This window comes from Lycium ferocissimum, chromosome 7 (assembly GCF_029784015.1).
Source record: "Lycium ferocissimum isolate CSIRO_LF1 chromosome 7, AGI_CSIRO_Lferr_CH_V1, whole genome shotgun sequence".
NCBI classification, from domain to species: Eukaryota; Viridiplantae; Streptophyta; class Magnoliopsida; order Solanales; family Solanaceae; genus Lycium; species Lycium ferocissimum.
In genome coordinates, this window is record NC_081348.1 from 47108522 (window position 1) to 47122043 (window position 13522).

Here is a 13522-nt window from a genome sequence, read left to right on the forward strand (position 1 = left end):
AGAAGAAAAAAAATACCTTTGTTTGTTTCTTTTTGGCTAGAGTTTTACCCACCCTTGCTTTATTGGACCAAGAGGGGTTGAGTCAATCAAATGATTGAGCATGTTCTTATTTTTTCTCGAGGACTACTAAATTGTCCGCTCGAGTCGAACCTTTTAAGTATTATATTGGGAGAGTTGAATTTGGTTTAGATAATGTGTAGTTGGTACATGTTTCTTGAGCCTCCCACAAGACCTGATTTTAGTTGGAGAATAGCCGATATTAGTTTTCATTTTACGAATAGTGTATTAATTGACATATTTGAAGTGGTTAGTCATGATTTCGAAAGAATAGTGATACAACTTGTTTTTTGAAGGAGAGTATTGATGCCATCTCTTGCCAGCTTTTCCTTCGAAATCTGTAATTTGCAATACTAAAATCTTGAAGTAGTTTCAGTAACTGGCAAATGGGACCAAGACATTAAGGTGCAAGTGATATTCCATTGAATAAAAATAACTCTAACCAGAATAATAGTGTGAATATTAGAATTCCTTTCAAAGTACCTGTTTGTCAGGAAAATCCTTTTAAATTAAAGAACAAACAAATTTATTCTGTGGTGCAAGTCAAGAGCTACCTCAAAGCTTTAAGTTGATAAACATTTTTTCCTCACAACAGGAAGATGAAGCGTGCCAAAATTTAATGGTCATGCCTCAATTAAACAAAATAACTAAGAATACGAATAACATATAAGATTAGCATAAATATATAATGATAGGTGTTCCAAAAAATGAATATAGCGACAAAACTTTCTGGTAAAGAGAAACATTCATCATCCAAAATTTGACCTACTGCAACTAAGGAATCACAAACCAATGAACCATGTCTCCCCTTTAAATAAAAACAAAAAACACTTCCTCTTCAAAAAGACTTCACTGTATGAGATCCTGTCTTAGCAGTCTTTCAGGCACCTTACTTTCTTCCTTGCTTGCCCTTAAAATTCTTTTGGCCACTAAAGTTTCTGCAATACAAATATAGTCGATCAAAAATTAGCCATTTGAACATAAGTGTGCAGGAATTAGTAACGGGTTCTGTGGAATTTGTACATACTTGTTGTTTGATTTGTTGCCAGAGAACTGGCCACCAGATTTTGGGGACTGGCCTTTGGATTTGTTGTTGTTGTTACCATTGAATGCAGGTTTACCATTTTGCTTAGCAAAAGGCGTGGCTGGACCTTTCTTACCGCCTGCGAAAAAAAGGTTGTCAATGACCAAGCATGTAAATTAACATTCCATGGAGAACGCAAACAATAGTAACGCAAATATTAAAGAAATGAAGGACGAAAAATATATCCAACCTGACTTGTTGTCCGGTGTCGCTTGTTTTGCTTTTTTGTTAGAACCAGGAGCTACTTTAGGAGATGGAGCTGGTCTCTTCTTCTCCTCAACCTTCATCATAAACATTTAAAATTAGACTAAAAACTAAGCAAATTAAGCCAAATGGATCCACTCGCTAGTGTGAAAAAACTTGGGTACGAACATAAAGATCCAAAATTTAGTCCTCCTATCTCAAATTTGTTTGTCTTACTTTCTTTTTTAGACTGCTTCAAACAGAATCCCACTTTATATAGTTAGTAACTTTTTACACCCAATATCCTTCATGGCCACAAGATTCAAAGGACATTATGGTACGTTACACATCTTTAGTTTTAGACCACAAGATGAGTACCTTTTTGGGCGTCTCTTCTTCTGAATCGTCATCTTCCTCTGAATCGTCATCCTCAGAATCATCAGAAAGATCCATACCTTCTGGACCACCCTAGTAAATCCAAAGGGACAAAAAAAAAAGTTCAATACACCCAAACAAAAACAAAATATAATGCAAAGCATATCTCCTCGTATTAAGAGAAAAACAATGCAGAATAAGCACCACAAATAGTCTTTATGAATCATACCATGGCTAGAGGTACAACATCAGAGTCATCTTCGCTATCGTCTTCATCATCAGAGTCATCTTCAGAGTCATCATCATCAGACTCCGCTTCTTTCTTTGGCTCTGCTACCTTAGCATTTTTTTTCTCTACAGGCTTTACATCCTTCACATCAGCCTTTTTCTCCTCAAGTTTCCCATTTAGTGCTTCTAGAACATTCTCTTCATCCGAAAAAACATCGTCTCCAGAGTCGACTTCATCATCATCAACGCTTGGATCATCAGCTGTGTATCCAATGAAGTAGACACTGCCGTTCTTCCAGCCATGTGAAAGTTCAAACTCCTTTTCAAAGACCAAGTCAAACATCAACTGAGGTCTATCCTCAGCCGATAGAGTTCCAATCACATAACTGTTTTCTCCAACAGTTAGGCGTAGTGGAACATTTTTGGCTTCTTTGGTATCCTTCACTTCACCTATTGCAGCCTACAACAAAATCAAGATTTCAACATTCAAAAATGCCCTAATAGCCATTTAAGAGCCAAGACATGTTATGCTAGCTTGAGAATGAATACAACGACAAAAGGAATAAAAGCTAACCTGGGAAACATGAATAAGCTTGAAAAGCTCAGGCCTGACCTTTAGAGATTCTCCTGCTTTCACTTCAACACCTACACATAGTTCATACAAATGAAATTATTTACTATTCAACTTATTTTTCGTTTAAAAAAAAAATCTTTTGCCTGTGGAGCAAATAGAGGGACAGATAGGCAAAATTTTTACAGGTAGCCAGTCCCGGTACCCAATTTCAAAATTGCTACTTAATTTGTAGCAAGTTTTTTTTAAAATCTATGCATGCCTACCCATTGCGGGACAACTTAAGACACGTCATGCATGAAGTTACATACATTACAGAGCATATGGAGTAAGAATTGATTTCTGCATCATGGAAACAATTCACCACAAACATATTAAGGTGAAAGCTTGAAGAAATAAGCAGAGTTATATATACATACATATACATACATACATACATACATATATATATATATGTATATGCATACATATACATACATTGTCAGTTTATTTGGTTTTGTTCAACTTTAATTTTAATTAACTCTTAATTAAACTAAACATTATTGGTTTTAAGAAGTACACCTTTTCTCCAATTATGTGTGTTTAATAGACTTAGAAAGTATATAACTTGCAAATACTAAAAGGTGATGTCATGGAATCCTTATTTCAAAGCTTGCAATTTATTTCTCTTATCTATGAAATAATTTGGGTCAATAAATTACACAAAGATTAAACCTTTTGAAACAATAACAACAAAACCTCGCAAATATTATAGCTTTTACACATAAAGCTTCAAAAAAATTTAACACTAATATCAACATTCTACAAAAAAACACAGTATAATATTGAACCATAAAATATATAACTTGCAATTTTTTTACTTTCTTTTTAACTAATTACCAATAAAGATTAAGAAAAAAAGAGAAATAAAAACACAGAAAAATTGAATTTCAAGCATACCCCATAGCTCTAAGAGAAACTACCATAACAAAAAAAAAAAAAAAAAAAAAAAAACAAAGAAGCTCAAAATCTATCACTTTTTTTTTTTCAAATAATTACCAATAAAGTACACTAAAAACATAGAAATAAAACAACGGAATAAAAACAAAAGAAATTGAATTTAAAAGATACCCAAAACTCAATTGATGAATTGTTAAACAAGTTTAAACCTTTTGAAATAATAATAATAATAATAATAATAATAATAATAATAATAATAATAATAATAAAACCTGGCAAATATTAAAATATTTTTCATCAATAATAACCAAGATTAAACCATAATAATAAAGCCTGGACAAATATTATAGCTTTTAACAGATACCCCAACAAAAATTTAGCAATTTTTAACACTAAATAACACATTCCGCTAGATACACAGTATATAAAATTGAACAAAATATCAATTAGAAACTAACAAAACAAGAAAACAAAGAAGCTACATAGAAATAATTACTAAAAAAAAAAAAATCTTTTCAATAATTAATAATACTAATAAAAGCATATTTAAAGCATACCCCAAAACTCCATTGATGATATTGTTGATTGAAATCACAAATACTGGGGTTGAAGAAGGGGAGAAAAAAATAGTGCTTTGTGAAGAGCAAATATGAAAGAGGGCGGATGAAGAAAGGGTTTAGAGGGCTTATATAGAAATATTTACCTAGGGTTTATGGCTTCCCCTAATAACATATCGTATTATGGGCCAATAAATGAACTCTTTATCGACATTTACACCAGGTAGCCACTTTTGTGAGATGCTTTTAAAATTTTGTGAGATATTTATGCATTACAAAAAAATGAATAATTTGCGGAGGTTAAAAGTTACTGAATTATTTGGAACTTTAGCCTATCCTGAGTTAGCGGATGGAAGCTAAAACCCTCATGAATTGTAACTTTCAACCTCCGCAAATCACCCTTTTTTTGTAGTGTTAATTCGAACATTCGAACTGAAATCATTACATAATTAAACTTTTTAATTGAATGAATGACTAAAGCTTCAAGCTTCCAATGCACTCTCTCTGTTTCAAATTATTTGTTGCGAATCATGACTATATAAGCTATTCTGATATTAAGAGATTTCATATAGATTTCATTCGTGGAAGCGGACCTTTGATTTCCTTGGACCACGTAAGAATTCGTCGTCATATTGAATCTGCTTTTTCCTGGATGCTCTATAGGAATCCATCGCTATTCCTTTCCTCCACCGATAAAGGTTCATCCCGAGTTACAAGAGCAATTTCTTTTTTTTTAATTCTTTTTTCTTTTCGTTAGATTCTTTTTTATATGCCCCTTAAGAAATGTTAATTAGGATGGATTTTTAATTATTTTCTCTTTTATTTATATTTGAGCAATCATAGCATCGCCCCATAATTGAGGGATTTATAGCTTCAAGAATAATACTCCCTCTATCTCATATTAGTTGGCCACATTATTAAATATATTCGTCCCAAAATACTCCCTCCGTTCACTTTTACTTATCCAGTATTCTAAAATAGATTTTCACTTTTACTTATCACTTTTAGCATACCAAGAGCTGGCAATTTATTTTTTCCTGTTTTACCCATAGTATTAATTACTCACTTTAAATCATTTTCAAATCTCATAAAGATATGCTTCAATTAATATGGTTACGTTGGTAAATTATGTACTCCACTTATTATTTCTTAAACAGCGTGAAAAGTTCAAAGTGGACAAGTAAAAGTGAACGAAGGGAGTACATGTCTATTTATAAAATCAAGAGATAATTAATTAAAGTTTTCCTATTTTGACCTTAGCATTAATTGCTTTTCAAAATAACCAATATTGATTAGAGTATAATTTATTGGAGAGAGATAAGGGTAATGTTATAAAAGTATACTTTTATTTATGATTTCTTAAAAGGGAGTGTGAAGGGAAAAGTGGACAAGTAATACGGGATGGAGGAAGTAATTGTTAAGGGTGAAGAGACGAAAATAATTAAATTTGTCTTAAAAAATTTAAAACTATAAAAATTTCACTTTTTTCACTTTATAGTGTTTGACCATAAAAATTTCAAATATAACTTAAAGTTGTATTTAGAATTTGAAAAACAATCAAAACTTATTTTTCATTTTCAATACATTCAAATAAACAAATATTCTTTGCAAAAACTATAACCAAGCACGACTCCATCTTCAACTCCAACTCCAACTCCAAATACCAAATAAAGTAAAAAATATTTGGTTTTCATGGTGAAACGCCTACTAAAACTCAAAATTAGGAGTACAAATTTGCTCCTAAATTATAAAAGATTCAAATTTATCTTTCTACGAGTTTTCTACCTCAACTATTACCAACGATACACCTAAAATATCAAATATTTATGTTTTTTATCTGAACTATTTATCCAAACATACCTGAACGCCAATACTAGATAGTTCACATATAAAATATAAACAACTTATGTCAGGTACAAAGCTCCCAAAAGAGTGATACAAGTGTGTTTTCGACTATTAGTATCACTTAGCAATTAAAAGTGATAACTAATGTCGAAATTAATTATACCGCAATTATATCCCAATCAAATGTGATTAAATTCTGCAGTATACTATCCCTTGGTCATCTCAACAATACTACCTAGTCTGTTCTTCATGTCCATTTGTCTGTTTGATACTTCCCTTATCCAATCCCCCATGCCTACTGCCCTCACTCACCTCCGCCCTCTCATATCCTCATCATCACCCTTTTTCCTTCCCTCAAAACCCCTTCAATTATCTCCCTCTATATCCATCTACACCCCTTTTTCTTCATCTTCCACTTTAGTACACCAACAAATTCTTTCCAATTCCCAAGAACCCCAACTCGATGACAACAAATGTGAACCCCAAAGTTTCAGTTTTGACGATTCTTGTTTTGATTCTTTGGAATTGAAGAAGTTTGAAACCCCATGTGTTGAGGTGGGTGAATTAGAGGATATTCCTGATCAATGGCGGAGATCAAGATTAGCTTGGCTTTGTAAAGAACTACCTGCACATAAGACACCTACTATGGTTAGGATTCTTAATGCACAGAGGAAGTGGTTTAGGCAACAAGATGGGACTTATATTGCTGTTCATTGTATGCGTATTCGAGAAAATGATGCTGCTTTTAGGGTAATAATGTTGTGTTCATTTCCTTTAGTTTAGATAAAAAAAGTTGCTATCTTTTGTGTTTTTGGTTACGTTGGTAAATTCTTTTTCTCTGTGCTTGTTTGATTTTGTTGATAAGATAACAGTGTTTGTTGTTAAGATGTTGCAGTTTGTATTTGAATTGGATCTTATTAGTGAACTTGATAACAACCCCTTCAATTATCTCCTTCCATATCCCTTTAGAACGCCTTTTCCTCATCTTCCACTTTACCAAGAAACCCAACTCAACAACAACAACATACCCAGTGTAGTTCCACAAGTGGGGTCTAGGAAGGGTAGTGTGTACGCAGACCTTACCCCTACCTTCACAGATATAGAGGCCGAAGAAACCCAACTTGATGTCGACAAATGTGACCCCCAAAGTTTCAATTTTGACGATTCTTGTTTTGATTCTACGAAATTGAAGAAGTTCGAAATCCCGGCTATTGAGGTTAGTGAAATAGAGGACATTCCTGACCAATGGCGTAGATCAAGATTCGCTTGGCTTTGTAAAGAACTTCCTGCACATAAGACAGGTTAGGATTCTTAATGCTCAGAGGAAGTGCTTTAGGCAACAAGATGGGACTTATATTGCTGTTCATTGTATGCGTATTCGCGAAAATGAAGCTGCTTTCAGGGTAATAATATGTTGATTTCCTTTAGTTTAGTTTAGTTATTCTTTATTGTTGAAAATTGTTCTTGCCATTTTGTTTCTCTGTGCTTGTTTGATTTTTGTTGATAACTAGATAAGACATGGGGCGTGTTTGGTATGAAGGAAAATGTTTTCCAGGAAACAAGTAGGTTTCTTATTTGGTACGTAAGCAAAAAATATTGTCGTAAAAGCATTTTTATATAATCTAGACAAATACTATGGGAGGTGGGGGTAGGGGTGTGGGGTGGTGGGAATGGGAGCTATGGGGGTGGGGCTAGGGGTGTGGGGTGGTGGGAATAGGAGCGATTGGGGTGTAGGGTAGTGGGAATGGGGGTGGGGGTGAAGATGAGGTGTGTTGGAGGGTGGGGAGGACAACTTGTTTCCAATTCCGAAGAAACCCAATACGATAACGACAAATGGGACCCACTTTCTACAACTGGGTTACCTGAAAGTTTCAGTTTTGACGACTCTTTTTTTTATTCTACTGAGTTAAAGAAGTTTGAAACTCTATCTATTGAGGTTGGTGAATTAGAGGATATTCCTGATCAATGGCGTAGATCAAGATTAGCTTGGCTTTGTAAAGAACTTCCTGCACATAAGACACCTACTATGGTTAGGATTCTTAATGCACAGAGGAAGTGGTTTAGGCAACATGATGGGACTTATATTGCTATTTACTGTATGCGTATTCGCGAAAATGATGCTGCTTTTAGGGTAATAATCTGTTCATTTCCTTTAGTTTAGAAAAAAGTTGCTATCTTTTGTGTTTTTGGTTATGTTGGTAAATTCTTTTTCTCTGTGCTTGTTTGATTTTGTTGATAAGATACAGTGTTTGTTAAGATGTTGCAATTTGTAGTCAAATTGGATCTTGGTAAACTTGATATAACCCCTTTAATTATCTCCTTCCATATACTTCTATAACCCCATTTCTTCAACTTCCACTTTACCCCAACAACTTCTTTCCAATTCCAAAGAAACCCAACTCGATATCGACAAATGGGACCCCTAAAGTTTCAATTTTGACGATTCTTGTTTTGATTCTACTGAGTTAAAGAAGTTTGAAACCCCGGCTATTGAGGTTGGTGAATTAGAGGATATTCCTGATTAATGGCGAAGGTCAAGATTAGCTTGGCTTTGTAAAGAACTACCTGCACACAAGACACCTGCTATGCTTAGGATTCTTAATGCACAGAGGAAGTGGTTTAGGCAACATGATGGGACTTATATTGCTGTTCATTGTATGCGTATTCGCGAAAATGAAGCTGCTTTTAGGGTAATAATGTGTTCTTTCCTTTAGTTTCAGTCAATTCTTTAGGAGTATTATAGAAAAAGTTGATGTCTTTTTGTGTTTTTTGGATATGTTGGTTAAAGTATTTGGATTGATCATTAGTGGCTTCACTCATCGCTTGCTATTATATGGAAGCAAATTGGTATGAAGGAAAATGTTTTCCAGGAAACAAGTAGGTTTCTTATTCTGTACGTAAGCAAAAAATATTGTCGTAAAAGCATTTTTATACAATCTAGACAAATACTATGGGAGGTGGGGGTAGGGGTGTGGGGTGGTGGGAATTGGAGCTATCGGGGTGGGGCTAGGGGTGGTGTGAATAGGAGCTATTGGGGTGTAGGGTGGTGGGAATGGGAGTGGGGGAGGACAACTTCTTTCCAATTCTGAAGAAACCCAATATGATGACGACAAATGGGACCCACTTTCTACAACGTGGTTACCTGAAAGTTTCAGTTTTGATGACTCTTTTTTTGATTCTACTGAGTTGAAGGAATTTGAAACTCCATCTATTGAGGTTGGTGAATTAGAGGATATTCCTGATCAATGGCGTAGGTCAAGATTAGCTTGGCTTTGTAAAGATCTACCTGCCCATAAGACACCAACTATGGTTAGGATTCTTAATGCACAGAGGAAATGGTTTAGGCAAGATGATGGGACTTATATTGCTGTTCACTGTATGCGTATTCACGAAAATGAAGCTGCTTTTAGGGTAATAATCTGTTCATTTCCTTTAGTTTAGAAAAAAGTTGCTATCTTTTGTGTTTCTTGCTTATGTTTGTAAAAGTATTAGGATTGATCATTAGTGGCTTAACTTATCACTAGCTATTATGTGGAAGAAAATTGTGGAGAAAATTGTTTATTGCAATTTTGTTTCTCTGAGTATGTTAAGATGTTGCAGTTTGTATTTGAATTGTCTCTTAGTGAACTTGATAACAACCCCTTTCATTTTCTCCTTCCATATCCCTCTACAACCCTTTTCTTCATCTTCCACTTTACCCCAACAACTTCTATCCAATTCCCAAGAAACCCAACTCGATATCGACAAATGGGACCCCGAAAGTTTCAATTTTGATGACTTTTTTTTTTATTCTACTGAGTTAAAGAAGTTTGAAACCCCATTTGTCGAGGTTGGGGAATTAAAGGACATTCCTGACCAATGGCGTAAGGCAAGATTAGCTTGGCTTTGTAAAGAACTTCCTGCACATAAGACACCTATTTTTTGTTACCATTCTCGAAAAAAACATAAGACACCTACTATGGTTAGGATTCTTAATGCACAGAGGAAATGGTTTAGGCAACAAGATGGGACTTATATTGCTGTTCACTGTATGCGTATTCGCGAAAATGAAGCTGCTTTTAGGGTAATAATGTGTTCATTTCCTTTAATTTCAATCAATTATTTAGGAGTATTATAGAAACGGTTGATATCTTTTTGTGTTTTTTGGTTATGTTGGTAAAAGTATTTGGATTGATCATTAGTGGCTTCACTCATCACATGCTATTATATGGAAGCAAATTGTGTTTTGTCTGTGCTTGTTTGATTTTCTTGATAAGATACAGTGTTTGTTGTTAGGATGTTGCAATTTGTATTCAAATTGGATCTTAGTGAACTTGATAATAACCCCTTTCATTATCTCCTTCTATATCCCTGTACAACCCCTTCTCTTTATCTTCCACTTTACCCCAACAACTTCTTTCCAATTCTGAAGAACCCCAACTCGGTGTCGACAAATGTGACCCCCAAAGTTTCATTTTTGACGATTCTTGTTTTGATGCTACTGAGTTAAAGAAGTTTGAAACCCCATGTGTTGAGGTTGGGGAATTAGAGGATATTCCTAACAAATGGCGTAGATCAAGATTAGCTTGGATTTGTAAAGAACTTCCTGCACATAAGACACCCACTATGGTTAGGTTCTTAATGCACAGAAGAAATGGATTAGGCAACAAGATGGGACTTATGTGGCTGTTCATTTATGTGTATTCACGAAAATGAAGCTGCTTTTAGGGTGCTGTGTTCATTTCCTTTAATTTTCTAGAAAAACTGCTATTTTTTGTGTGTTTAGTTATGCTGATAATAGTATTTGGATTAATCATTTGTGGCTTAACTTATAACTAGCTTTTACATGGAAGCAAATTGGGGAGAAAATTGTTATTGCATTCTTTTCTTCTCTTGTTTTTTCTTTGTATGATAAGATACAGGTCATGTTAAGGTGTTGCAATCTGGATTCTAATTGAATCTTAGTAGGCTTTTGGCCATAGATTTTAAATATTTTTCATTTTATTTGAAATTTATGAAGTTGGAGTTATGTTTGGTTATCTTTATGCAAGGGAGAGAAGTGAACACTTTATTTGGTACTGATGAAGATGGAGTTGGAAAGCTAGCTTTGGAGCACTTTTCCAAATTTGGAATCCAACTCCAAGTTGGATTTCGGAAATTTTATAACCAAACACTAATTTTCAATAAAGTGAAAAATTATTCCGGAGAAAAGAGAATAATTCTCTTGGCCAAAAGGATCATAAGTGAAGAGGCTATGTGGTTGTTTTGGCAGTTCAAAGGCTTCATATTAGATACATCATTTCGAGAGGGCCTCCTTTAAAGCAGTTTTGCAAAATTAAACACTTACTTATTTACATGTGTATCCTATCTATTGGTGGCAGCCACTTTCTACATGTGTATCCATGGTGCCGAGTTTTTTCATTTGGAATGGTTAAGTAAGAGTAGCTATCAGGAATATGCTTTCTTCCTCAAATGAAATCTAAAGCTTTTATGTTTAATTGCCCCCACTTTGTTAAACTGCTTATTTTTCCATTTGCCAGATATCTAACATAGAAGGGATCAAATTACTCTTTATTGTATATTAGAATTGTAGTGTCTAAACTCTAAATCACAAAGATCTAAAAGTTCTGTTGTAAATAGCAGGTTTACAAATGGATGATGCAGCAACATTGGTTTCGATTTGATTTTGCTCTAGCTACGAAGCTAGCAGATTACTTGGGTAAGGAACGAAAGCACTTGAAGTGCCGGGAGATTTTTGATGACATAATTAATCAGGGGCGAGTGCCTTGTGAATCTACATTCCATATTCTCATTATTGCCTATCTTAGTTCACCTGAACCATCGGTGTTAGATGAAGCATGTAGCATCTACAATCGCATGGTGCACTTGGGAGGTTATAAGCCTCGACTTAACTTACACAATTCTCTTTTCAAAGCTCTTTTGGGGAAGACACAGGGCTCGAGTAAACACTTTTTGAAACAGGCTGAATTTATATACCAGAACTTGAATTCCTCTGGATTGGAAATACACAGAGATATTTTTGGCGGTCTTATATGGCTTCACAGTTATCAAGATGTGGTGGATATGGAAAGAATTGATGTGCTAAGGGCAGAGATGCAATCAAGAGGAATTAAGGAGAGCAAAGAGGTAATTGTTTCAGTTTTAAGAGCTTGCTCAAAGGACGGGAACGTGGAGGAAGCAGAAAAAACTTGGTCAAGACTCGTCAATCCTCCTTCTCAAGCTTTTGTTTATCGAATGGAAGTCTACGCAAAGATCGGAAAACCTACAAAGTCATTTGAAGTATTTAGGAGGATGCAGGAACAACTGGGGTCCACCTCCGTTGCAGCATACCATAAAATAATAGAAGTGTTGTCTAAATATCAAAAACTAGACCTTGCAGATTCTATCATGTCCGAGTTCATAAACAGTGATACGAAACAGCTGATCCCATCATTCATCGATTTGATGGGGATGTACTCTGTTGCAGGTTTACACGAGAAACTAGAATCTACCTTTCTCCGGTACCGTGAAGTCTGCCCTCCGAATTTAACGATTTTTAACATTTATTTGGATTCGTTGGTGCACACTGGCAATCTAAAACCAGCTGAAGAAATCTTCAAAGAAATGCGCAGTGACGTGGCCATTGGTGTTAATTCTCGTTCTTGCAACAGTATTTTGAGAGGCTATCTGACCTCTGGAGAGTATGTGAAGGCAGAAAAGATATACAATTTGATGTGCCAAAAGAAATACGAGATCGAGATTGAATCTTCGTTGATGGAAAGACTTGTCTATTTTCTAAGCTTGCGGGAGAAAGTCGTTGAAGAACCTATTAGGCCGAAGCTCACACCAGAACAACGAGAAGTTTTGACGGGGTTGCTTCTCGGGGGTTTGCAAATTATTAGATCAGATGGAAAGAAGAGATTGCATGCAATACATTTTGAGTTTAATGAAGAGTTGAAAGTCCATTCCATTTTAAAGGGACACATACATGATAAATTTCACGAATGGTTAGGCTCTCATGATGACATCCCTAGTTCTTTTACTACCATTTCACATTCTTATTTTACTTTCTATGCTGATCAGTTTTGGCCCGATGGACATCCTTGTATACCAAAACTTATACATAGATGGTTGTCGCCTCGTGTTCTTGCTTATTGGTATATGTATGGTGGTTACCGGACATCATCTGGTGATATTCTATTGAGAGTAAAGGGAAGTCCAGAGGGTGTTGTGAGTATTGTTAAAGCACTGAAAGTCAAATCATTAGATTGTCGAGTGAAAAAGAGGGGGAGAGTCTTTTGGATAGGTTTTCTGGGGAACAATGCTACATTCTTTTGGAAGATGGTAGAGCCCTTTATTCTTGATGAATTAAAGGAACTCCTTAAAGCAGGTGGCAACTTAGATGGATCCCTAGGGCCGGAGTTTGGCGAGAAGAATTCAGATTATAGTGATGCTGACACGTTGTAGAGCCTCGTCTGATTAATGTATTGTTATCTATGCCTTTTATTGCAAGGTGTAATAGGTTATTTAGATTAAAAATGTTGCTGCAAAAGTTTGTGGCTCATAAGTTCCCCAGGTGCCACAGCACTATCTTTTGTGATGTCTCTAGTGGTGGGTGAAAAGTGAAAACCATATATGCTTGACTCAAGACAATCTACAAAGAAGAGAGATACTGCTAGTCAATTGATGCTACATGTGCTGAAT

General features: G+C 35.1%; 2 protein-coding genes across 8 annotated transcripts; one reads left to right on the top strand and one right to left on the bottom strand.

Moving 5' to 3' along the window:
• Window positions 1–705: 705 nt before the first annotated feature.
• On the bottom strand, window positions 706–4152 carry LOC132065422 (histone deacetylase HDT2-like). 2 transcript variants are annotated; one of them, XM_059458823.1, is made up of 7 exons: window positions 3995–4152; window positions 2502–2572; window positions 1929–2387; window positions 1703–1792; window positions 1332–1422; window positions 1088–1220; window positions 706–995 (listed from the first exon to the last, which is right to left on the bottom strand). In XM_059458823.1, the coding sequence occupies exons 1-7, from the start codon at window positions 4005–4007 to the stop codon at window positions 947–949; spliced, it is 906 nt and encodes a 301-aa protein (XP_059314806.1). In that variant the 5' UTR covers window positions 4008–4152; the 3' UTR covers window positions 706–946. The 2 variants fall into 2 exon arrangements, with proteins under 2 accessions (XP_059314806.1, XP_059314805.1); XM_059458822.1 differs by having other exon boundaries at window positions 1085–1220.
• A 1906-nt stretch (window positions 4153–6058) lies between these two features.
• LOC132065420 (pentatricopeptide repeat-containing protein At2g15820, chloroplastic) lies at window positions 6059–13522 on the top strand. Of its 6 annotated transcripts, none has more exons than XM_059458816.1 (2): window positions 6059–6589; window positions 11462–13522. In XM_059458816.1, the coding sequence occupies exons 1-2, from the start codon at window positions 6089–6091 to the stop codon at window positions 13283–13285; spliced, it is 2325 nt and encodes a 774-aa protein (XP_059314799.1). In that variant the 5' UTR covers window positions 6059–6088; the 3' UTR covers window positions 13286–13522. The 6 variants fall into 6 exon arrangements, with proteins under 6 accessions (XP_059314799.1, XP_059314804.1, XP_059314801.1 ...); XM_059458821.1 differs by lacking the exon at window positions 6059–6589 and adding an exon at window positions 6831–7242; XM_059458818.1 differs by lacking the exon at window positions 6059–6589 and adding an exon at window positions 7700–7970.